Source organism: Lotus japonicus, chromosome 1 (assembly GCF_012489685.1).
Source record: "Lotus japonicus ecotype B-129 chromosome 1, LjGifu_v1.2".
In the NCBI taxonomy this organism is placed as follows: Eukaryota; Viridiplantae; Streptophyta; class Magnoliopsida; order Fabales; family Fabaceae; genus Lotus; species Lotus japonicus.
In genome coordinates, this window is record NC_080041.1 from 90,603,728 (window position 1) to 90,631,164 (window position 27,437).

The following is a 27,437-nucleotide window of genomic DNA, read 5'->3' on the forward strand; positions in this document are numbered from 1 at the left end:
CAACCTTGCTACAAATGGGTATGATCTTCGTCCTGAAGTCCAAGTTCAAGGTTGGAGAAATTACTTCAACAGGCTTCGAGGACCGGTGTATGATAAACTGATCAAGGAATTCTGGAAGCACGCCGACTGCGATGATACTCAGGTGGTATCTCACATTCTTGGAAGAAAGATCATCATTACAGAAAAGTCCTTCGTGAACCTGCTGGGTGCAGAAACTGCTTTTGGGTATCGTTTCCAATTCACTGAATCGAAGCTGAAACCCAAGACGAAGGATGAGACCAACAAGGCCCTGTACACCAATTACAAACCGGGCAAGACGAATTACAAAGTGATGGACCTTCATCCCAAGCTCAGGATCTGGCACAAGATTTTGCTCCACTGCATAAACCAGAGACCAAAGGGCAGTTCCCCAGACTACATCAACTTCAACCAGAAGGCGATGTTGTTCTTCATCCAAGACAAGAAGAAGATCTGCCTTCCCTACTTCCTGTTCTCCTACTTGAAGGAGTGTATCCGGAAGTCTCGTACCACTGCCTCCATCAAGTCAGCAATCAAGTATATTCCCTTCGGGAGACTGTTGTCTGATCTCTTCATTGAGAGTGGCCTCATTCAAGATCTGGTAAATGCTGGATGCACAGAGGATCTGACCACCATTGTCAGTGATGTCTTCACTGCAAATTCTCTAAAGAAAATGGGCCTAGTCAAGAAGAAGATTGCTCCTGCCCATGAAGACACATCTTCTGAAATCAGAAGTAGAAGGGTGCCTCTGAATGACTACCCTCTGTGGACACAGGCAGACAATCCTGAAGCCATTAGGTGCTATGTTGAAGACCTAAGGGCTCAAGGATTTGAAATTGATCTCGATGAATTCTTCAGCAGACTGCCGCCAGCTCTAGAGTTTCCTTCTCCTATCAAGAAGAAAGCTCAGAGGAAGATGATCCTAGAAGAATCTTCTGAGGAATCAGATGTCCCTCTGATAAAAAAGAAGAAGGCTGGTCAATCCAAGAGAAAGCATGATGAAACCAGCAAGCCCGATGATGGTGATGATGGTGATAATGAGGATGGTCCTCCTAAGAAGAAGAAGAAGCAGGTCAGAATTGTGGTGAAGCCTACTCGGGTGGAACCAGCTGCTGAAGTGATCAGAAGGATTGAAACTCCTGCCAGAGTGACGCCAAACTAGCTGCACAGACCACCTCTCCACCACATTCCCCAAGGTCTTCATTTTTTTCAACCTTCTCCTACTGAAGCACCTCTCTGGAATTTGCTCCAGAACCAACCCTCTAGGCCAGAAGAACCAACCTCTCCCATTACCATCTCGTACAACCCATTAACTTCTGAACCTATCATTCATGAGAAACCAGAGCCTACCCAAACAGAACCTGGACCCAGAACCTCTGATCACTCTGTCCCAAGAGCATCAAAACGTCTGGCTCTCAGAACCACGGATACCGACTCTTCCACAGCCCTTACACCTGTATCCTTCCCAACAAATGTTGCTGATTCTTCTCCTTCCAACAACTCTGAATCCCTTCGAAAATTCAGGGAAGTTAGGAAAGAAAAGGTGTCTACCTTAGAAGAATATTATCTCACTTGTCCAAGCCCTAGGAGATATCCTGGCCCTAGACCTGAACGTCTAGTTGACCCAGATGAACCTATCTTGGCCAATCCTTTACATGAGGCAGACCCTTTGGCTCAACAAGCTCACCCTGCCCCTGACCAACAAGAGCCTATTCAACCAGAACATGAACCAGAACAATCCGTGTCTAACCAATCCTCAGTTAGATCACCCCATCCTCTGGTTGAAACTTCAGAACCTCACCTTGGAACCTCTGAACCAAATGCTCAAATGTTTAACATTGGCTCTCCACAAGGTGCCTCTGAAGCTCACAGCAGCAATCACCCAGCCTCTCCTGAAACCAACCTCTCTATAATTCCTTACACTCATCTCCGACCCACATCTCTCTCTGAGTGCATCAATATTTTCTATCATGAAGCCTCTTTGATGCTACGCAATGTGCAAGGTCAGACTGACCTAAGCGAGAATGCTGAACATGTGGCTGAAGAGTGGAACAATCTGGGCACTTGGCTAGTGGCTCAAGTTCCAGTTATGATGCAGCTCCTGCATGCAGAAGGAAGTCAGAGGATCGAGGCTGCAAAGCAAAGGTTTGCTAGAAGGGTGGCTCTTCATGAACAAGAACAGAGACATAAGCTACTTGAAGCTATTGAAGAAGCCAAAAGAAAGAAAGAACAAGCAGAAGAAGCTGCACGTCAAGCAGCAGCTCAAGCTGAACAAGCCAGATTAGAGGCAGAACGACTTGAAGCTGAGGCTGAAGCCCTTAGATGCCAAGCACTTGCACCAGTAGTGTTTACTCCTGCTGCTTCTGCTTCCATTCCAGCTCCTCAAGCTGCTCAGAATGTTCCTTCCAGTTCTACTCAGTCAAGCTCGTCCAGACTCGACATCATGGAACAGCGTCTTGACACTCATGAATCCATGCTAATTGAAATGAAGCACATGATGATGGAACTTCTGCGTCGATCTGATAAACCCTAGTTTTAGGATCTCTTCGCTTTTCCTCTTCTTTAACCTTGTTTTATTTTGTTAACTTCTGTTTCTTTTTCTTTATTTATTCTACTTTGTTCGTTTGTGATTATCTATGCATATCTATATATATTTTTGTCACATATGCTTGCAAAAATCTTTTTATTCATAATCTCTTTATGTTTACATCATACATTCTTTTCCTAAAATCTAGAATGGAGGATCCTTCCTCATTCTTCTGCACTCCTGGCGCTGCTCTGACCTATCCTTCTCCAGACGCTCCAGTGCATACTAGATGTTGTTGAGCCTGTCTTTTAGCTCATCCCTCTCCAGAATCTCTTCTGCAGTCTTGAGCTTCTCTTCAAAAATCTGTTTTTCTTCCAGCAGCTTGAGTTCAAGCTGGCTGAGTTCTTGCCCCTCCTCCACGAAGGCAAGAAATTCCCTCAGGTCTCTCTTCAACTCTGGACGTAGGTCCTCCTCCAGCAGTGTCCGTGTTAGCTCCGAGATGGTCTTTGTACCCTCTGGATGCCTGATGTTCAGGAACAAGTCCTCCTCAACGGCTTTCTTTCTTAGCTCTTCTAATGCTACGATGTATGATGCCATTTTTTTTTTTACTGAAAATTGTTCGAGTTGTGAAGCTTACCTTTCTCTCCAACACTTTATATAGGCTTCACTTTCTCTCTGAAAGTTAATGCTCCTACAGTTTCTCGAGGTTAAGTTCTTGGTAACTGACCTTCCTCTTTACTCCCTTGACCGGTGGTAAACGTTCTTCTCTTGCATTAACTCTTCTATTTATTTCGCCTAACTCTGATTCTTACTTCGTTTTCATTTTCTTTAAACTTAGACCTTCTCTAAGGGGGAGTACCTTGTACTTCAAGCTAAGTTTTTCACACCCCAAGCTTTTTGCTTATGACAAAAAGGGGGAGTAAACCCAGTTTTTGATGTGTAAGATGTGTTAGTGTGATTTATTTTTCTTTTGGAGAATTTAAGAGTTCCACCTTTATGACCATAGATGTGTCACTGGGCAAATACAAGGAATACATTTCACTTCTTCTGAAGTGACTCTAATTTGACTCTGATACCCAAGACTCTGATACCTTGTCCGTGACTCTGATTACTTATGCGCTCTGATTACTCTATTTTCATCTATGTCATAAGTTTTTCACTCTGAACTCTTATATCATTTAGCTCAGAATCTAGACTTTACTAATGTTTTCATCAAGTATTAGATTCAGGGGGAGCTAAGCTCAGAATCAAGCAGTGACTTGAATTCAGAATGAGCAAGATAAACTATTCACATCAGGATAAGTCTTATTCTATATCTCTAAACTCTGAGTGAATTTAGTTTAATGTTTAAGAATTGTTCATCAAAAATCTCAGTTTTGTCATCATCAAAAAGGGGGAGATTGTAAGATCAAGTTTTGATCTAGTAGTACAACTCTATGTTTTGATGATTACAAGTTAACCTTTTGATATGAACAATTGTGGTACTCTAACGTGTTTTTCTGAGTGTGCTATTTACAGGCTCTGACCTCAACTCAATCTCACACAAATCAGAAGCACTGTGTATAAAGAGCGACCCAAGCAACGCTTTCGCATTCACCATGTTCAGTATGAACAGTGGAAAAGCTTCAGAAGTTCTGAAGTTATACAAACTCTGATGTGGACTCAGTCACTAGAAGTTCTGAAGATCCAGAAAGTCTGATAACCAAGAAACACTGAAGGCTCAGATATTCTGATGGTGTAGAAGACTCTGAAGATCCAGAAGCTGATTAGTGAAGTTCTGATGTCCAGAAGCAAGATACTCTGAAGACCATGTACTTCCCTCTGAGTTCAGAATCAGAAGAAACAATGGTCAGAGGATCTGGGCTTTCCCTCTGACTCTGATCAACCGGCTTCACAAGTTCCAATATGAAGCATTCCCCTGATCAGAAGTCTCCTAGGTTTAAAGTTCAAGTCGCTATCCAAGTACAAAAGCAACTGTACCTTCCTGACGACCTACCTAACAGTCTCAGACATAGCAGAAGCTGGATTTTCCAGAACTGCCCTCCAACGGTAGCATTTTCCATGCAACGCTCAACCCTAATCCTTGGAGTATATAAAGAGGCTGAAGACTGAAAGAAGCGGCTAGAAGCATTCACATACGCGCAAGATAACTTCAAATTCTTCTAAGCTTTCTTTCATCTGAAATTTATTGAGTTTACTATTAGCTTTTTAGAAGCAAATCTCTTGTAAACAATTCTTTGATAAACAGTTTGTTTAGTTCCTTTAGGAGATCAAGGTTGATCGGATCCTAGAGAAGACTAAGAGAGTGAATCTTAGTGTGAGCTAAGTCAGTGTAATTGTTAGTCACTTGTAGGTTTCAAGTGCAGTTGTAACTCTTACCTGATTAGTGGATTGCCTTCATTCTAAGAAGGAAGAAATCACCTTAACGGGTGGACTGGAGTAGCTTGAGTGATTTATCAAGTGAACCAGGATAAAATCCTTGTGTGCTTTTCTATCTCTTATCTTTAGCACTTAAGTTCTTGAAAGATTTGTCAAAATCTTTAAGGCGGAAGCTTTATCGTGAAAACGTTATTCAAACCCCCCCTTTCTACCGTTTTTCATACCTTCAACAACTTCTAGCATGACGTGTCGCTCTCACAGGCCAAGTTAGTGACGTGTCGCTCCCAGATTAATTCTCACTTAATTATTTACACGTCAGCTTTTCCACCTATTAATTCTCATTTAATAATTTACACATCAGCTTTTCCACCTTGGCCCTATTTGCCACATTAAATTTTAGATTTGATTAGGATTTAGGTTGTTTATTTCTTGATTTAATCTTAATTTATTTTTAATTTATTTTTAGAGCATTAATTAATTTTTATGGTATTTTTATTGAATTTTCGGATTTTTAATTAATTCAGAATTTTATGAGTTTTTATTGTGATTTGCTAAATTTTGATAGTTTTTATTTATATTTATTTAGTACCTTTTTAAATTTTAGATTTGATTAGGATTTAGGTTGTTTGTTTTTATGTATCTTTGTTAGATAGTTTCTGTTAAAAAAATCTTCCTAAAAAAAATTGTTTTTTATATAGAGTATCAATATCAATCTATATTAGAAAATAAAAAGGGTTAGTAGAGCAAAAAAACCTTCATACGTTCTCTATCTCTAAATACTCACACAATTTTCTCTATTTCTCCCTTCTTCATCTCAACCATGGCAAACCTCAAATCATATATGCTTCAAAAACAACATGGACCTTCACTCACTTCAATTAAATTTTTCATTATAAATTTATCCCCATCACAATTTAGAAAAGAACAACTTCTAGCATGACGTGCCGCTCTCACAGGTCAAGTAAGTGACGTGTCGCTCCCAGATTAATTCTCACTTAATTATTTACACGTCAGCTTTTCCACCTATTAATTCTCATTTAATAATTTACACATCAGCTTTTCCACCTTGGCCCTATTTGCCACATTAAATTTTAGATTTGATTAGGATTTAGGTTGTTTATTTCTTGATTTAATCTTAATTTATTTTTAATTTATTTTTAGAGCATTAATTAATTTTTATGGTATTTTTATTGAATTTTCGGATTTTTAATTAATTCAGAATTTTATGAGTTTTTATTGTGATTTGCTAAATTTTGATAGTTTTTATCTATATTTATTTAGTACCTTTTTAAATTTTAGATTTGATTAGGATTTAGGCTGTTTGTTTTTATGTATCTTTATTAGATAGTTTCTGTTAAAAAAATCTTCCTAAAAATATTGTTTTTTATATAGAGTATCAATATCAATCTATATTAGAAAATAAAAAGGGTTAGTAGAGCAAAAAAACCTTCATACGTTCTCTATCTCTAAATACTCACACAATTTTCTCTATTTCTCCCTTCTTCATCTCAACCATGGCAAACCTCAAATCATATATGCTTCAAAAACAACATGGACCTTCACTCACTTCAATTAAATTTTTCATTATAAATTTATCCCCATCACAATTGAGAATTTTTTTTTATGGTTACCAAGGGAAATCACAATTGAGATTTGAGAGTGCATGTTCTTCAAACTCAAAAACGAGTTTCTCACTTCTTGCTTCAGCCTCTTTGTTCCAGGTATGTAAAAAACAATGCTTTGTGGCTTTGTAGACTAAGAATTGTTATCACTCAAAAGTCAAAGGCATATCATTTTCCTCATATCTCTGGTAGTCCTTCTTCTTCAATTTTAATGATTCTTTCATGTAGTTCTAGAAGTGTCTTTTGTTCGCCAAAGCATGTTTTAACCCATTCTATGTTTCATTATTATTGTTTTGTAATGTTCATGTATTAATGTGTTTGTTGATAAAAAAAAATTAACATTGATAGATGAACATCCCATTTATTTTATTTTCATTGTTATGTATGTTATTATAACATTTATCTGTTCTCACTGGTCATGAAAGGTGAATTGTTTTCCATCTGTTCTCACTTTTTAAGGGGGGATTAAAAGTTTCTTTGATGTTGTAAGCTTATGAATTAGGCTAACCAGATCTTACTGCAGTGTGTTATCCAAATCTTAAGGTTAATGGCCATAAGTACGTACTTTAATTTGAGGCATGTACTACTAACAAAGATTGAGATATAGGTGCATTTGAATGTATGTGAACATTTATACAAACATAGTCTTAGTGACTAACATAAGCGAGGTGAGATCAATAAAAAAAATATTGTGCATATAAAATAAAAATCAGAAAAATTCACTAAAAATACCATAAAATTTAATTAATACTCTAGAAATAAATCAAAAATAAATTAAGATAAAATCAAGAAATAAACAATCTAAATCCTAATCAAATCTAAAATTTAAAAAGGTATTTTTTATGAGAATATAATTAACTTGAGATCAATAAAAAAAATATTGTGCATATAAAACAATAGAAAATATATATTTTTTAATTAATCGAGGTATATGGAAAAGTAGTGTGATTCATTTCACCTTGCAATTTAGATTTTTTCATAGTTTGGGTGGGATTCTTCTACAACTGAATACCTATAGGTTAGTGTAAATTTGGAATTGCCAAATCCTATTGCTATCAGGCTGATTTAGTAACGTGTCGTTCTCACGTTAATTCTTAATGACGTGTCATTCCCACGTTAATTCTCATAAAAAAAATTCCACGTGTCATTCTCAGGTTATTTCTCATAAAAAAATATATATTTTTAAATTTTAGATTTGATTAGGATTTAGGTTGTGTATTCCTTGATTTTATCTTAATTTATTTTTTATTTATTTATAGAGTATTAATTAATTTTTATGGTATTTTTATTGAATTTTCGGATTTTTAATTAATTTAGGATTTTATGAGTTTTTATTGTGATTTGCAAGATTTTGATAGTTTTTATCTATATTTATTTAGTACATTTTTAAATTTTAGATTTGATTAGGATTTAGGTTGTTTATTTCATTATTTTATCTTAATTTATCTTATTATTGATTTAAGTTGTTTATTTCTTGATTTTATCTGTTGGTCTTTTATTTTATTTTTGATTTATTTTTAGAGTATTAATTAATTTTTATGGTATTTTATTGAATTTTCGGATTTTTATTTAATTCATGATTTTATGAGTTTTTATTGTGATTTGCTAGATTTTGGTAGTTTTTATCTATCTTTAGTTAGTATCTTTTTTAATTTTAGATTTGATTAGGATTAAGGTGATTTATTTCTTGATTTTTTGTTGGTGTTTTCAAGTATCCTTAGACTTTAATTACGATAAAAAAATTAGAATATATTTTTAAGAAAAATACAATGAGAAATAAATTCTATGATTCTGTCTACTAAGTTAAGACACAACCCCAAGTCCTAATTCTAAAAGAAGGAATTATCTATCACTCTAATATAATCCTCATGAAACAGGAATGGTCAGTCAGCCAATTATACATATTCCTTCATTACCAAGATAACTGCACTAGATACTTATGTTTTATCTATGTCAGCCTGCTACATGATGACACCATTGTAAACATGAGGGAGCATGGTTTTCTAATAACAGGATGTTTGCTTGAAAGGCTTCTCCTGATTGCTTGATGGGCATTATCAGTTTGAAATACAATCAAAAGTTAAAAACTTTATTTTCCTAGATCTCAAAAGTTATCTGAACAGATATTTTTCTCTTCAAAGTCCAATTACTATTTAAGTTGATGTGGTCATTGCTGGATTTTGTTGGGGTGCAACCTTAAGAATTAAGTTAGATTTCCTTCCTAGGTCTTTTGTTTTAAGTAATTTTAACTGTCCATTACCACCTATGAAGAAGTAAAGGGCTATAGAACAGTGCTAAATCTAAATTAGGGCTATGAAACTAAACTACAAATATTACACTGATTAAGGCCATGAGATGGTATGAGAAAAATGATAATTTGATTTAAACGGGTAAAGTACAATTTTTACTCATTTAACTTACGATTAAGAAAAAGTAACCAAAACATAATGCAATAAGGGGAAGACAAGTATGGTAACATATATAGAGAAGAAAAAGAAATAAGTAGACAATCACAAGATCTCTATGGCGCAAGCGACAGGGACGCATACCACACTTCAAGTCTTCAACCCCGCCCCCAAAAGCCTCCTCAAGGACATGCCCTCCGCCCCTGAAACCAACGCCGATTTGGGTTTTCGCAAGTTGCATAGGATCATCGACAGGGAAGATGATTACCGCCAGAGGAGGCTCAACAGCATAATCTCCTTCTCTGAAGAAGGACCTCTACCTCTCGCTTTCCCACAATCCTCCTCAACGACAATGGCAAAGAGGTAACTTAATTTTTTTCCCCTTTATTTTTTGTGTCTGATGAAATGCTTAGTAGAAGGGAAACTGAAATTTTATTTTGGTGATGGTTTTCAAAAGATGAATGATATATCAATTCCAATCTGTATCTCTGGCTTAACAAAATAAAATAGCAATAGTAGTAAAGCATTTCAGCAAGAACCTGTGTTTTGGTTATCAACCTTGACATGTCTTTGAGCCATAAAAAAAAAAATGAAAATAAGAAGAGAAAATGATATCACTTTCCAGAACCATAAATCTAAAAAAAAGGGAAAAAGTAATAAATGATGAGAATACATACATCAAATTTTCCATCATAGATCGTAGCACCAACCTGAGCCATATCGTGAGTCTCAAAGGTAATCACACCGCTCTGCCATGGGATTAACACTGTCATTACGAATACTTTCTTCAACCTACAAATCAAGGAGAAAAAATCACACATGTTATTTAACCCCTGAAAATGCATAGAAGCCAAAGATATATAAGGACTCTGTTGAATATCTGTTAAGATTTAGTTTATTATTAATCTAACAAAGAGATAAAAAGAAACTAAATATATCTAAACCTATCTCTATTTAAATAGATATTATCTCTATTTAAAAAAATTCAATAAAAATACCATAAAATTAATGAATACTCTAAAAATAAATCAAGATAAAATCAAGAAAAAAACAACCTAAATCCTAATCAAATCTAAAATTTAAAAATGTATTTTTTTATGAGAATTAACCTGAGAATGACACGTTGAATTTTTTTATGAGAATTAACGTAAGAATGACACGTCACTAAGAATTAATGTCCCTAACTTTTTTTTAAAAGAGTGAGTTTGAAAGCTATAGCTTAAGTTAATTTGTTAATATATTACCAAATAATAATAATAATAATAATAATAATAATAATAATAATAATAACATATGTGTGCGGGTATGAGCCGGTTGGGTACTATAATGTTCATACCCGCACTCATACCCACTACTTTTTGCGGGTAATTACCTATACCCAACCTCATACCCATTTAGCGGTTTTTTACCATACCCATAGTTGGTATTTTTTGCGGGTACCATATGGGTCCGAAACCCTATGGGTCCGAGACCCACTGCCATCCCTACATTTAGATTTTGACAAAGATGAAGAGCTTCCTGTAATGACATTGAATTGTCTAAAGGTGGAGAGCATCGAGTTGCTACCCACGCGAGTATGGGGACGGGAACAGGTAATTTTTTAAAACGCAGGTATGAGGATGGTTCTATAGTACCCTACCCATTGTCATCCCTACTTAGTTGGAATAAACACAATAATGTCATACTTTATGATTTATCTTACACAATCCTAATTTGTGCTACTATCACATTCATTTTTTTTAAGATTAATTTGTTGCTAATTTCTTATATCTATGATTTGTGTTATTGTCTTCATATTCACGAAGAATGTAAAACGAGTTCCTGTTGATCTCAACCAGGCTTATAACAGAAGTCTTTATGTCAACTTTGCTTAGCATTTCTGAGTCTTCTATTTCATCCATTGTTTAATATATTTTTAATAATCAAGGTATTAATTGACGTATCAAATACAATAGACGTATTCCCCGTGCAACGCGCGGGTAAAAAAACACTAGTATATATTAATACACAAAAAGTTGAAAAATATCAATTTTCAACGATGAGTACAGTGACCAAGCCAACAAAAAGTTGATAAAAACCCAACCACTACAACGCAAACTATCCAAAAACCTCGAAAAAAACCCACAAAGAAAAGCTCAACCAAAAACCTCAAACTAATATATTATGTTGGTAAAACTTATATACTATTTGGTGGTGGTGATATTTTATAATTTATATTTTCTTGTGCTGTGATAAAAAAAAATTATATATTGCCCCCACAACATAAAATTCCTGGATCCGTCACTGATCGTCAGTGTGCTTGTCTTTGCTTAGAGGATCCTCCTCCTGAGCTTAATCCTATCCTGACAAGAAATTTGTTAGTCTTGTAGCTTTTTTATTTCTTTTTTAATTTTCTGATGTACCAAAAAAGAATATTGATAGAAAATATATTTATTATTTTGGTCTCTAAATATATTTCATGTTAGCTTTTAAAAAATTATACGTCATTAAAAATCAACAATTTTTTTTTTTTATAGACAAATGTTAGTGGTTAGTTGTTAGCAATTACAAATGTTCCTCCTCAGGGTTCGAACCCTGGACCTCCATTTCCAACACCTACTTCTACCCTTAACTCAACCAAGTAAGCTACCCCTCCCCCCAAAAAAAAATCAACAAGCATGATTCATCAATTCTCAAATGGCCTAGAGGGACTAAAACCTCACATGTCAACACGAGAGTTCAATACCCTATAGTGTAGCAATCAAAACATATTTAACCCGTTTTTTTTAATTATCACTTATTATCTAGGGCCAGGGACCCAAAACATTTTTTTATATTAACCTTTAATATTGGATACATCTAGGATGAACTAGGAATTATATCTTTCACTAGTGAAGGACTTCCTTTGAATCGTTAAATCTATATTGATGGTTTAGATTTTGAACGAGCAACTTGGTGGTGTGGTAATATTGTATTTGTATTTTCAACTCACTCAAATAACATTTTAGCATCCGTGAGGACAAAATTTTCGTCCCACATAGTTTTTGCTCTACCGCCAACTTCCATCACCAATATCGTCGTCACCACCACCACCATCACCGCTAACTTGCTCAGTAAACTAGTGGAAAAACTTAGCGAGAGCAACAACTACCACCTCCACAAGAACGTCTCTCTCTTTGTGTTCTCCTCCTCTTTCTCCCTCTTTTGTGTGTTGTTGGAAGTTGAGACCCATAAATAAAAGAAAAGAACATGAAAAGAAGCGATTGGAGAACAAAACGAGAACAAAGACATAAAAGTCTCATCCACTTGTCTCGTGGTGCTCTGCCATGTCTCAAAATCTCATGTTCCCAATCATCAATCGATAAAGACCCTAAATCCTGATGTATGTGACTGACTAAGAGTGGGGATCGAACGAGGGATGTAGAGGTCAAGTTGTGTTGGCTAGGTTGGCGCTCGACGACGAAGACATAGAGAGTGTGTCGTTCATAAAGGTTCAACTCTCCAACGGATGAGGACGTGAGGTTACGCTTGACCTTGGCGACGAGCTCCAATGGTCTGTTTGAGGACGGTTGTCTAAGGATAGGTGAGCTTGAGTAAGTGAGGATGGAGTTAAAAGTGAGTATGAGGTAAAAGCTCGGAAAGAACTTATAAACTAGGTGACCATTTTTCCAAGTGAGAGAAACTTGTAATCACTATAATCGGTCATCACAAGTAAAAAAACGTTTTTCATGGATGGAAAGACTGATGACATGTTTAGATATGAATGAAATATCACTTATTGAAGTTTCTCTATTTGAAAAACGCACTACTTTAACTCCAATTAGTACTCCTTAATTTGCATCGAGACAAAGTCTTAAAAAAAATGAAAAAGTTATATGAATAAAATATTAAAATTAGAAAAATATTTTAATTTTCGAATATTTTTTTTCTTTTGGGACAACTTTTTGGCTTGTTTTTGAAGAGTGCGTTGCGTTAAAAACCAGCCAGCATTTGCGGTGGCTGGTCAGGGTCTAAGCGCAAAGGGATCGATTCGAACAGAGAAGATGGAAGGTTGGGACCCGAACACGAAGTCGACGCTGACACAAATCCCTTTGCTGACAACAAAGGCGGGTCCTCGCGACGGAACAGCATGGACGCAGCGGCTGAAGGAGGAGTACAAGTCTCTCATCGCCTACACCCAGATGAACAAATCCAACGACAACGATTGGTTCCGGATCTCCGCCGCCAACCCTGAAGGTACCCGCTGGACTGGGAAATGCTGGTATGTGTACAACCTTCTCAAGTATGAATTCGACCTCCAATTTGATATCCCTGTTACGTACCCTTCCACCGCGCCGGAGCTCGAGCTTCCTCAATTGGATGGCAAGACCCAGAAGGTTCGCATGTTCAATTCCTCTACATTTGGTCATTTTCTTGTTCAATTTCAGTATTAACAATCAATTTGGTCATTTTTCAGATGTACAGGGGAGGGAAGATATGCTTGACCGTGCACTTCAAGCCTCTTTGGGCCAAAAATTGGTACTGTTTCTCCCCCTTTTGACACTCTTTTGATTAGATTGTTTTTATTGATATGCTATTGTTTGGTCATTCTAGGGATTTTGATTAGGATTTGGCTGGGTCTTGAATATGAAATTGGTCAGGATTTTAATGAGTAGAATTGTACATTTTCTAACTAGAATCAAACAGAATTCTCAAGTTACTTATTAATCAATCCATGTTTAAAGCTGAATAACTTGATATAGGCACTTGGACTAGAAGGTAAGCGTTCTGCATCATTAACCTGAACATCTCGAGGGGTCCTTATTGCTAGGTGTTGAGAAGTCCTATTTTGATTAGATATACGGTCAAATAAGTCCTTATAAATGGTAGAGTGATCCTCACCCCTGAGCTAGCTTTTGGGGTAGAGTTAGACCTAATTTGAATTCTAAGATAATATGAGAGCCTATCATGGATCCGTTTATTGGGCCACCCATATATGAGTTACCCTGCCCGAGGATGTTCATTTCTGCAAATTTCACGCTTCAGATGTACAGCCACGAGCGTGAGGAGTGTCTGTTGAGAAGGCTTACCTAATTCTAAGTCCTACCTTCAAATGACCTAGTTACATTGATCAAAGATATTATCAAATATGTCCTTATAAAAGGTAGATCAATCCTCACCTCTGAGCTTTTGGGGTAGCGTTAAGCCTACCCTGAACTCTAAGACTAGGTCACAATAAGATACCTTGATATGATGGCATGTGATATTTGCACCACATGACCGCAAGTTACCGTTTCAATTTCAAGAGCGATGTTCCTTAGTGATTTGAAACTGCTCCATTTGCTGCTGCAATTTCTTTGATTTTATATATCAGAATAGCAAAGATTTAAAACTGCAGAAGAATAAAATGACTTGCTTTTGGTGATCAAATGGCCTTACTTTTCTGATAGAAGATTTTATTTAGTCCTTCTCTCACTGTTTAACTGAATTATAAATAATGAGATATTTCTGTCCTTGCCTTTCTTTTACAGCCCTAGATTTGGTATAGCTCATGCACTTTGCTTAGGCCTTGCACCATGGCTTGCGGCAGAGGTTCCCATTCTTGTGGATTCTGGTATGATCAAGCATAAAGACGATGCAGCCACATCAGCTGAATCTTAGTTATTCTCTGTCTCATTAAAGCTGTAAAAGTAGAACTCAAGTCTTTACATTACCGGATTCGTCCAGGGAAATAAAATGAGCTGTATGATCAATAATTTACAGGACCTTTCTGGTTAAGTACTTACTCTGGCAAAATTATTATATAATGCAGATATGACATGACTAATAGTTAGTGGTTTTCATCTAATCACGATTTTCAGTCAAATAATTGATTGAAAAGGTTGCTCGTTAGCTAATTATGTCGGCAATTTCTAAAGCAAATGAAGCTTGGGTCAATTTGGTCCAAGTCTCGCCTATGTCACTTTTAAGGCTGATATTTACTTTCCAACTTTTTTACTCTTGGAATGTTCTTCTTGCATCTATCTTTCTTGGAAAAGTTTTATGGTTGTCTTGTCTGCCATGCACTATTTCATTTTCCTTATAATTTAAGCTTGCCATTATATCATTCGGGAAAAAAAAAATCTTTACTATCTAGTATTTGTACTGGTTTACTTAAACAGATTTTGATTTGGCAATGAAATTGTATGATGGTATCTTAAGAACAGCATAAGATTTGTTAAAGTGTTATCAGGTTTCATGTACTCCTTTCATATGCTTATTATTAGTAAGCCCCATATTGTTCCGATGAAACACGTACAATAAGAACATCAATAGGAGCTTTGTTCCCCCTCATCTCTTCTCTTTGCCTCTACCAAAAACTAAGGGAGTTAGGGGAAACCCATTTCTGCAGAATGAAGGTGCCATAGGTTGTGGAGGATGTGGGTGAATTTGAGCACACTGTCACTGATACTAGCATCAAACGTTGTTGGAAAATGGAATATGATGATCAACATGTGTGTGAGTGTGTCCTTAATTTTGGTGGCAGTGTCTCCTTTTAGTCTTTTAAAACTTTAGGCCTTGTCTCCCCTCTCCATTGAAAAACGATGCCAACCATGCACTAAAACTAAAATAAAACAAAATCATAAAACATAAATTATATTTTTTTGGGAGGGTTTATTTTTTTTTAATCCTGCGCAGGATCAAAGCCCTTTTTCTGCACCTACATGTCTTTGAACTTTTACCACTTGAATTATTCTTTAAGGACACATACATAGCTTGATTGACTAATTGTGAAGAGCATTTTGATATCATAATTAAAGTGGTATGTAATATACCTGATGGATTGAAGTTGCTGCCTCTGGCGATACTCTTCAGAAACATTGCCAATGAGAGTGTTTGGGGTTGACCTTTTCATCTGCAGAGAACGGAGCTTGTGAGAATGGTTTAAGCTTTACCGGTGTGGCACATATTTTCCTCGTCAGAATGGTTTGACCTTACCAGTGTGGCACATATTTTCCAAGTTCTTATGGATTTGGACTAAAAGGTCGTGTACTGTCATCCTTAGTTGTATCAAAGGTATCCCACAACCGACATTTTCTAGCGTGTTAGATACCTTAGTCTAAAAAACATACTTTTATTAATTTTTCTATCAATGCTACCATTGGATTTGGCATTATGTGATAAAAAAATAAACTTACAAAATTAATTATTTAACTTAACAGATATAGTTATTGAGTCATTAATCTGATCAATATGATTTTAATATACGATTTTTTTTTGGCAAAAATTATTTTTATATACGATGGTTTGATTGAAAATCAATATTATCTCTAAATAATAGAATGCATATATATACTTTTTGTTTTTGTTGAAAGGAGGGCCTAGGCCCGAAAAAGAAAACTACAAGCGGATAGCCCGAGGGAATGAGACCCCGAAGCATCATACAAATGTAAGCTAGAACAATTAGGAGGAGGACGCTCCAAAACATGAATCTCAAGCACTAAGTCATGAGCCACATTAGCTAAGCAATCCGCAATTTGGTTGACCTCCTGACAAACATGGACGCAAAGGAACTCCCAATTAAACTTCTTCCAAGCTCAAATCTAGTTAACAAGGCCTACATAGGGGTGGCACGAGTCGCAATCGTTATTAATGAAACAAACCGCTACATTGGAATCACTCTCAACAATCACCTTGGGGATGTCTCTACTCTAAGCTAGGGAAAGAACAATAAAAATACCCCAAAGCTTCGCGCAAAGAAGATTAGAAATCTCCAAGTTCCGCCAACAACCAAACAACCACCAACCATTAGAAATAAAATCATTTTGATATAAGATGTTATCATTGTGATACATGTAAATTAAATTAGAAAAAAAATATTATGGTTCAATCCCCACGCAACACACTTTGGGGGAGGGATGATGAGACTTAACTGTGACTACATCCTGAATTTGGTGGCATTCAAAGGGTGACCGGGTACTTAGATATGTATAAAAAAAAGAAATAAAATATGATTTTAAATAAATGTAATATAGAAATAAAAATGTTTAAACTAAATCCATCCCATCATTTTCCAAATAATTGAGTGTGAACTTTATTCCTTCCAATCATAAACATTCAAATAAAGGAATAGCTAATTTCGGTTTTTAGTTTGTTCCTCTTCTACGATAAAAAAAAAAAAATTACATCGTCGGTGCATCAAACTTTTTCTCTTTATTTAATTCCATTTTATTCTATTCAAATAATTGTTGATTGATTAACAAGAAAGGGGGAGGAGGGTTCAATCGTTGGGCTAATGGGCTTATACTTTGGGCTTAATTGTTGCTTCACTTGAGAATGATTTAGGGCTAAGAGAGAACCAATTCTGCTGGAGTCACGTCAAAAAAAAAATGCTGAGAGCCGCTTCCACTCTCCTCCGTCTCCGCCACCTTCCGCCGCCGTCTTGTCTTACCGGCGGCGTCCGTCTCTCTTCTTCCTCCCCCTTTTCACCCCACCTCATCAATGGCTATCCCCATTATTATCACTATAATACAAAGGACAGTGAAGCCATAAAACTATTCGAAAGCTGGTGCAGAAAATATCACAAAACCTACTCTTCACTCTCACTGAAATTCATCAGGTTCTCTATCTTCAAGGAAAAGCTCAAAAACTCCACCTGCGAAATCGATTTGCACGTTTACGCTGATCTTACCTCCGAGGAATGGAAGCAGATGAACCTTGCCAAACCCCCCGGCGGCCGTCTCTGTTCCTCCGTCGTCGAAACCCGTGATCCTGATCCTGATGGTGGGAATTTTCATTCTGAAGCGGAGGCCATGGAATTGTTTGAAATCTGGTGTGAGGAATATGGGAAAACATACTCTTCCAAAGAAGAGAAAATGCACAGGTTTGGTGTGTTTAAGGAGAGGCTTGAATGGTGCACACGTGAGAATCAGAAGCATGCTAACACGAAGTTTCGATGCTTTGGGACTAATGGGTATGCTGATTTGACATCGGAGGAGATGAATGAGCTTTTTGGGTTTCGTCGCAGGAGGCCTTTGAGGAGTGTGTTGCCTGTGAGAGCTAGAGCAGCCTTGGGAGCTTCTTCTCAATCTTATTTTGAGTTAAGCTAATTAAGAGATAATTTAATTTTCGATTTCAAGTTATTTCCCATTTTAATGTTGTTTTACATGTATTGTGTTTGACTTGGAGGATTTTTTGTGTGTATAGTGGTTGCTTTATCTAGCTTTCAGTTTGTTATGTTAGTTTGAACCCCTTGTGTGTGGAATTGTATGTGAATTGGTAATGAATGAGGGGAGTGCTTGAATTTCAACAAACCTATAGTTAAAATGATGCAGTAGAGAAGAGACTTTGAAAATTTGATACTTACTGCAAAATGATCAACCTTTTAAGGTCATTTTTAGTCTAGTATTTGTGGAGATTGTATTTGTAGGAAAGGTTGTGGTTGAGGTTTTGGTGGGTTTTGCAGGGAAGATGCATGGTGGTGAGTTAATGGTGAAATGAAATTAAAATTTACTGTTGAGAGAACTGCCCTCTCTGTCCTGAGTGAACTGCTCATCCATATCCATGAACACCTTTCATGCCCAGGACTTCCTTAAGTTTAGCAGGTAATCTCTCATAACAGTGAGCGAGGGATTTTGAAAGAATAAAATTAGCAATCTTGTATATTAAACCCAAAATTGTGCAGGTGATGGATTAGGCAAGCAAAACTTGGTGTACAAGTTATTGAAAATGTGTCTAAAAATGTTAGTGTCAGTTTTAGCTTTCTAACTTTCACCCATTTGGTAGAATTGGAGATCAATAGGAAGGTATTACTTGGATTTGGTTGGTTGATTTTGAGTGTGATTTAGTTATAGTTATTGATTGATGTCTTGCTGTACTACCCTGTGCTGTAAGTACCTTTGTGTGTAAAAGAACTCTTATCAAGATTCAAACTAAGTCATAGCTTTTTTCCCCTTCAAAGTTGGCTTTTTGAGTTTTAAATATTAATGTGAATTCCTTGTCGGTCTACTCCCTCTAGAGGTTATAGTAGATTATTTTAAGGTATTTTGAAGAAAGAAAATGTGATTGCCACTTATATACGTAAATATTTTCCCCCTCTTCCATATTCTTGTTACAATAGTGCCAGAAACATAAAAAATCACCAGAGGGATATTGGTTGGAGTCTGTAACTTGTTAACCACGGAAGAGGACAATCCCTCCTCCTTCTCTTAATATATAATGAGATATTTTCGTCCTTGGCTTTCTTTTATAGCCGTAGATTTGGTATAGCTCATAACTTTGCTTAGGCCTTGCCCCATGGCTTGCGGCAGAGGTTCCCATTCGTGTGGATTCTTGTATGATCAAGCATAAAGACAATGCAGCCACATCAGCTGAATCTTAGTTATTCTCTGTCTGACTGTCTCATCAAAGTTGTAAAAGTAGAACTCAAGTTTTAACCTTCCCGGATTCGTCCAGGGAAATACAATGAGCTGTATGATCAATAATTTGCAGGATCTTTCTTGTTTAGTACCTAAATGAATCCTCTGATATAGAAGACTTGATAACCCTACATTCTCTGGAACATTTCTTATATAATGCAGTAATGCACGGATATAATATGGCTAGTATATGGCTAGTGAGGGGTTTTAATCTAAAGTTGATTGATTGAGTGTGTTTGGTTGTGCGTCTCAAAAGCGGATCTGAAGCTCAAAATCAGATCTGAGGCTGTAACGTGGATCATTGATACAAAATTGATGCTTTGCTACTCGCGTCTGAGAACCGATTCTAGGAGGGAACGTGGATCTGGCTGAAGCATCCTATACCAGCTTCTCCGTCAATCCAACGTGAATCTCTGAAACCATGGCATTACCAAATCAAAACTTTTGAAACCTTTCCCTTTGTGCCCCTTTTCCCTTCATCCATTAGCTACTGTCATGGTTAGATTTTTCCACTGCCAATCGATCCCCTTTTGTATTGATAATGAGTTTATTAGCTGATTATGATGAGAAACTTCACCCGGAAGTGATGACAACTTTTTGTTTACACTTAACACATGCTTGAAATTTATAAAGCAAGTGAAATTGCATAAAGGTATCTTAAGAACAATCTAACATCGACATAATATATATACACACACATGTATGCATATAAGATTTGATATACTTATTGATACGGTTCATATTATTCTGATGGAAGCCTCAGTTCTCAATCACTATACATCGGCAGAAAGATAATAAAGAAGGGCTCGTCTTATAGTCAAGCTTACAAACACATAATGAAGACCTTTTGAATTTTGATTACCTAAATGTTATGAAATTGCATTTTTCAAATGACCTGAAATCATAAATCATTGTTGTTAAACATGCAACATACATAAACTCGCATTTTTTAAATGATCTGAAAGCATAAATCATCACGCAGTGCCTTGGGTTCTGATATTTGTGTCCAGTTTCTTTATTAAACTTGAAGGGCTCCTATCAGAATATAGGACCAGCAGCTACGATCTCTTCAGTCAACTTTTGATCGTCCCCTATCTTATAGGCCGTGAATACATCAAAATTCTTCTTGAATAGACTGGCTAATTTCAGAAGTGCATCTTTGTGGGCATTCTTATCAGACCACTGTAATTCAAGTCGAATTTAAGGTGAGTCAGTTCAGTTCATACGTTCATAATTTTGATACTTGAAAGGAGGAAAATAGTGAGTACTGAGTATCAACTTACAGTGTTTATGGGGTCCAAGATTTCAGAAGGGACTCCATCTATTTCTTTTGGGATCTCAAGCCCAAATACTTCAGTCTTGGTGTACTCTGCATTCAAAAGGCTCCCAGAGTGAATGGCATCGATGATTTTCCTGGTGTAAGCTAACTTGATCCGATTTCCTAATCCATAGCTGTAAATTTATAGGTAAGAAAATTTAGTTTGAGCAGGAGAATGATTAGAATCTTCTGACCTCAAACAGTGTCTCATTCTCTATCCCAGTTCCACCACTAAAATTCACTTGTAAATTTGTAATTGTCTCAATCGCGTCTTTTTTAATTGATATGACAAGATTTCATTGGTGGAATGAGAATTTTATACACCATTTGATGCCAAAAGGTCTTGATCTTATTATCTCTTGGAGAAAATTGTGATAGAGTCCACACCTTCCTCCTGACCAGCCAGTATTGACAAGCCATCCAGTAGCCCCATGCGTCTGCATCTTTTCAGCCAACATTGCTGCATATTTAGTAGGATGCATCATTATGAATGCCGCCCCGAAACAAGCTGAAAATGTGGCCTGTGGCTCTTTTATACCATCCTCTGTCCCAGCAACCTGGTGTCATATAGTAACTATAACAACTTGTACATGTAGGAAAGCATTTTGCAGGTCCTCTGCATAAACTATAGGGTGCCAATAAAGGTGTTACAAGAAATGAAAGGTTTCAGAATTACCAGGGCTGTGTAGCCACTGATGAAATGATACATTGTTTGGGCCAAGCTCAGCTTGCTTACTGGGGGGAGTACCCCAAATGCATCACAAGCTAGAAGGATGACATTCTTTGCATGAGGAGCAACACATGGTATCTTAGCATTGGGTATGTACTCGATAGGATATGCTGCACGAGTGTTCTCTGCGAAACCAAAAGCTCCGAACTATTATTCAATTTTCAACATGAATTCTAGAAATTTTGATCATATAATTAGTCATATGAAGAGTGATTTGAATATGTTGTTATTTCTTAATCCATAGTTTATGCATAAAGTTTAAGCTGACAGCAGCAGATTAGTTAAAATGTGATTCACACTCACAATTGGTTGTCATTCTACAATTGATTCTGAAGTCAAAATCAATTCGAAGAAGCTTTTGAATCTCAGAATTAATTCTGATGAAAGAGAAGTTGATCCAAACATGTTAATATTTGTGAGGATCTTACAAAGCAATAGTACAAAATCCATCTAAAATATCACTTCCCATAGGATTCAGCTTTGCATTTAACATAAACTATTGCCACATTTATTTTATCACACTTACCAGTTACAGATTTGTCTGAGTAATCTACCTCTCGGGCATGCTCATCGAAAACAACATTTTCAAGAACTGCAAACAAAGGAAGGTAAATAATTGTTTGTCAGGTGCATATGATTAAGGAAAGTCTTTTGTCAGGTGTATTTGTATGTTACCTGTCCCGAATTTTATGGCATTCCAGATATCTGGTTCCTTATCCCTTGAAAGATCAACACACTTTGCATAGCAACCTCCTTCGATATTCGACACCCCATTTTCACTCCAGCAATGCTCATCGTCTCCAATCAAATACCGATTATGATCAGTGGAAAGAGTAGTCTTTCCAGTACCTATGAGGATCACAATATAAACAAGATTAATGAAAACTCATCAGAATGCAACATTGATATGCAAGTGATGGCTTCACTACTTTACCTGATAATCCAAAAAAGAACGCGACATCGCCATTTTTGCCCATGTTGCACCCAGAATGAAGGGAGAGAATATTGCGTTTGGGCATGAGGTAGTGCATTACACTAAATAGACCTTTCTTCATTTCCCCAGCATATTGTGTGCCAAGGATAACCATTTCTTTCCTTGCTAGGTTGATGTCTATGCTGGTTGATGAAGTCATATAGTGCGTGTAACGATTACAAGGGAACATCCCTGCATTGTATATAGTAAAGTCTGGAGTGCCGAACTCCTCTAGCTCTTTAGGAGTGGGTCGGATGCACCTGTCAGTTGTGTCATTATCCAAAATCAACTCTCACAACGCTTATCCAAACACGCACATAGCTGTGTATCTGTCTGTTGTGTCATTTTCAGTGCCTACTAAACTTAGTTCTGAAGATTGTAAAGAAACATCTGGTAATGTGGAAAGACTTTTGTGTGTGCAAAAGATAGATAATCAGCCATTACTCACATATTGTGCATAAATAGGGAATGGTAAGCTCTGGCAGATACAATTCGGACTTTGATTCTGTTTTCAGGATCCCAGTTCAGAAATTGATCATTCACATAAACCTGAATTTAGATCAACTTACAAGGTCAGAAACTCAGAAGAACTAGTCATTGATAATCATTAGTTGTATAATGTATTGATCTTTGAGAATGAATTTCTGTATAGAGAATTAAATCCCTTCCTGATATGTTACCTTATTTTCCTATGAACCCAGCATGGCCTACTTGGTAGCTCTTACTAGCTAAGTGTGCATGAAACAACTCATTATACCTAAAAATCTTTATTTAAAAAAGTCCAATCAACTAACACCTTTCAACAATGGTGGAAATAAGAAAAAAACAGAGTGTTGGTGTCAAAATTTCATTGAAGGTTTTGAAGAGGTTGGTGAAGAATAAAAATTCATGTCCAAGAAGAAACTATTTTGAGTTATAATTAAAGAGTCTCACATTGAGGAACCATTTTGAAGGGAGTGTTTCAAGGTGCCCGAATTCAAAGTCCATTGAAAATCTTGGTCTACATATGACATATGAAGACTAATTTGAAGGGTTGAAAACTTCAAGAAGTAAAATTATATTTATAGATCACCTTTTCCTGTGAATGAAAATCTAAAAGGATGCTTTGGATATTGAAACTTAAGACAAATTTCTCAATTAGAAGGTTGAAGATTCAAGCTCCAAGGATGGTTTGGATACTGAAACTTAGCCAACTTACTTCATTTGTGCAAGATAAATTTTTACTCCAATTTAATCCCATAATTTTTTAATAACTTTGTTACACATAAAAAAAAACATAAAAAATAAAAAACTATTGAAAAGTGAAATATTAGTTATATAAACAAATAAAAGTATAAAAAAAAATTACCTTTTCAATAAAAACTTCCTATATATATTAATCTTCTTAACAAATGCATTTTTCTAATTGTAGAATTAATTCATTGCAACAATATTTTATTTTCTAAAAGATCTTAAAACCCCATTTTTGACTCAAATAATTGAAGCTCTTAATCAAATTTTGATGGAAATTTATTCAAATTTTTTATAATTTAAAAATTTGAGAGATTTGACATATAAATGATCTTGTAATGATGTTATGATTTCAAAGAGGAAAAGTTTGTAATTTTCAGATTTTAGAAATCGTATAATAATGTTTTAGCCTTTTAGGCTATCTTTAGATGCCGATCAGACTCATTGCAAATAAATGTTAGCAAGCAATTTACAACATATAGTGAATGAGCCTTCATAATCTTATGAGTGGTGATGAAAGTTTGTTGATATTGTTCTCATTTCTCAATTGACCCATACTTTGAGATGCTACATATTTTGAGTTTATTATACTATGAGTTTGTATATTTTGTACTAGATAGCCCCAAAGTAGATAAAGCCAAATAAAGAATGTAGCGCCTGACATGTTATCCCATGGGGTTCTTACGCAAAGACAGCTCACTCAAACGCACATGCAGGTTGTTTAGATAACTTCCTTCTTATCTCAAGTTATCCGCTATTCCGCTTACTCATTGACACGTTCTTCACTAAAGTCAACTTAATGCAAAATATTCAGTCATGGATTGCATGTAATTCCCATGACCACCATCAATAAAATTAAAAATATATTATGAACATAGAATGAATAATTGACATTAATATATGAATATTGACATTAATTGTATCAGTAATTTGCTCACCTTTTCAAGGGAATTCAAGTAATCAACAGCCCTTTCTCTGTTGACTAAGAAGGTGTGCTCATCCATTTCAATATTAGGTGAACCTCTGGAATGGATCAACCAATTGACTTATCAGAAGATAAGATTATAAATAATTTTTCGAATTAGAAAATACATCAAATATTAAAAATGTAAGATGATAAAGAAGAAAGGTTATGTAACTTTTTTTTTGATGCAGAAGAAAGGTTATGTAATTAATAATAGCAGTACTACTCACTTTCCCCACCAAAGTTCACGTTCAGTGGTGTCATCCTTCACCACCCTTTTGTCACGGGGAGAGCGCCCTGTCTTTGCTCCAGAAAGAGTGGCCAATGCACCAGTTGCCGTTACAAATGAACCTTTCTCATACTTTATCGCTTGCTCATAAAGCTCTGCACCAAAATAATCAAGTCTATAAGCACTTAATATTCCAAAAAATTTACAATATTGTCGACAACAACAATGATTAATTCTCTCCCTCGTAATAAGCTACTCCCTCCATTCCTGATATTTTGTTGTTTAAGGTTATGCACATTGTTTAAGAGTGCAATTAATGATATATTTGCTGACATAAACGCCCCTATTTAATGTTGAGTTAGAGTGAAGAGAGAGAATGATAGTTATTGGTTAAAAAATTTGTTATGGTTTTGATTGGTGAAAATAAGTGGTGGTAGGTGAGAGATATAATATTAAATGAGGGTAAACATGGAATAAATTGAGAAAAAATGCATTGGATTTGTAAAACAACAAAAGTTTTGGAATTTAGGTCAAAAGTTAAAACAACAAAAGATTAGAAACGGAGGGAGTAATTGACTATAAAATGTGTTTCACTCTCATGGACGATGATCCATGCAAAAAGTCTCTCTAATTGAATTGCTATATTAGATGAAATTCAAATTAGTATTGATGAGTAAAGATTATATATATTACCAGCAGGGGAAAGGTTGTGGAGGATGTGGGTGAATTTGAGCGAACTGTCACTGATACTAGCATCATCAAATGTTACTGGAATATGATGATCAACGTGTGTGTGACCGTCCTTAATTTTCGTGGAAGGGTCTCCTTTCACAACTTTAGGCCCTGTCTCCCTTGAAAACGATGCCAACGATGCACTATAACAAAAACAGAGAAGAATCATATATATTATGATTCTTGATCAATCAATTAATTGTGATTAACTAGAGCATTTTAATTTAATTTGATGTAATGTACCTGATGGATTGAAGTTGCTGCTTCTGGCGATCCTCTTCGGAAATGATGGCAAAGGAAGGTTGATCAGTTGATGTTGTTGCTCTGATGGGAGTGTTTGGGGTTGATCTTTTCTTCTGCAGGGAATGGAGCTCATCGATGGTTTGAGCTTTCACCGGCGTAGCGCAGTCGTCGTGGCACACCTCTTCTGAGTCCTTGTGGCTGGTTTGGATCATTGGCAGCCCACGCCGGCCACCACCGGCGCCACTGCTTGCGGTTGCGCCATTGCTTGTGAAACTGAAATTTGAAGATGATCCATTCTCTTGTGTTGTTTTCGTCTTTTCTTCCATTGCTAAGTGGTGAACAAGATTGATTGATTGATTGCTAAGTCTTCAACAATATATTGCAACTCGTATTCGTGTCTGCCATTTCATTTGCTTTGCTTTTATGAGTAAGCTTTAGTTTACCACCCTATGTGGTTATCCTTACCCTGATTAAGGTGACCATGGTTTATTTTTATTATTATTATTATTATTATTATTATTATCAAAATTCATTTACCTTAAAGTGTAACACAATTGATGATAGTTGAACTATTTAAGTTTCTGTCTAAGATTTGATTTCATTGTGCAGGAAATCATTTTTTAAGAGGTTTACAAACTTAATGTGATTCTAAAGTCTTGGAGGATTAGTCTCACTCTCATGGCTGCTGGTTGTAAGGATACATTGGAAAAAAAATTCAAAACTCATTGCAAGCTACCACTAGAATTTAGAGAGACTTAAACTCGTGAACAATTTGGATAAATCCGAACACCGCTGAACAACTTGGTACCTGACTCGCCTTGAACTCGTGAACAAAGGGTGGGTTGCGTTGACTTATTTCGAAATAGGGTGTCCACCGGTCGGGTTCGGTCGGTTTCGGGCCCAAAAAGCTCCACCGGCCGAACCCGCATGACACAAAACTGGGCCCGTAACCGACAGTGAGATGTTTCGGTTTGGGTCGGTTTCAGGTTGGTCGGGTTATGAGGTGGGTCGGTCGGGTTCAACATAGAACCCTAATTTCATTAAACTAAGAACAAAATTAGCTTATAAAAAAAAAACCAAGAACAAGTGTCAGATCAGATTCGGAGATACCAAGTTTTCCATTGCTTTCCTCATGCAAAAGAGATTGTTCACTTCATCCTTGCGATTTCACATCAGAATCGATGGCAATGAAGATGAACAAACTCTTTCGGATCAGAGAAGCATGGAGGTTTGAGACGTGTGAAGGAAAAAGCCATGCACTGTGGTGGTGGAGTGGCTAGGGTTTGACTTTTGAGATGTGTGAGGACTGAGGATATTCTGAGATGGGTGATGGAGATGTTGAAGTGGCGGCGGAAAGGAGGAGGAGAAGGGTGGTGGCGGGAGGATGAGGAGAAGCGTGGTGGCGGCGCAGTGGATGGCGACGCAGAGGATGAGGAGAAGGAAAAGGGTGGTGGCGGTGCAGAGGATGAGGTCATGAGGATTGAGGAGAAGTTTGAGAGCGGAGCAGAGGATGAGGGGAACTGGAGAAGGGTGGTGGCGGCGAGAAGCTAGGGTTTGGACTTTGGAGAGAAGAACAAGAGGATTAGAGGAGAAGGGTGGGGGCGACGAGATCTAGGGTTTGGGTTTGGGGAGAAGAAGATCAAGTGAAGAGTGAAAGAGAGAGGAGGCAGAGATATTAGGTTAAATTAATAGGGTTTGGCCGATTTGGGTTT

General features: G+C 36.5%; 2 protein-coding genes across 2 annotated transcripts; one reads left to right on the top strand and one right to left on the bottom strand.

Annotated features, from left to right (window-relative positions):
- The first annotated feature begins 12,887 nt into the window (after positions 1–12,887).
- Positions 12,888–14,738, top strand: LOC130727678 (ubiquitin-fold modifier-conjugating enzyme 1). Its single transcript, XM_057578881.1, has 3 exons — positions 12,888–13,306; positions 13,387–13,448; positions 14,441–14,738. Exons 1-3 carry the CDS (start codon positions 12,974–12,976, stop codon positions 14,568–14,570), a joined length of 525 nt encoding a protein of 174 aa, XP_057434864.1. The 5' UTR covers positions 12,888–12,973; the 3' UTR covers positions 14,571–14,738.
- A 5,242-nt stretch (positions 14,739–19,980) lies between these two features.
- Positions 19,981–26,127, bottom strand: LOC130727679 (phosphoenolpyruvate carboxykinase (ATP) 1-like). Its single transcript, XM_057578882.1, has 12 exons — positions 25,726–26,127; positions 25,444–25,625; positions 24,752–24,905; positions 24,496–24,580; positions 22,776–22,876; positions 22,289–22,587; positions 22,030–22,203; positions 21,881–21,946; positions 21,301–21,479; positions 21,012–21,181; positions 20,590–20,758; positions 19,981–20,488 (listed from the first exon to the last, which is right to left on the bottom strand). The coding sequence occupies exons 1-12, from the start codon at positions 26,049–26,051 to the stop codon at positions 20,345–20,347; spliced, it is 2,049 nt and encodes a 682-aa protein (XP_057434865.1). The 5' UTR covers positions 26,052–26,127; the 3' UTR covers positions 19,981–20,344.
- Positions 26,128–27,437: the final 1,310 nt, after the last annotated feature.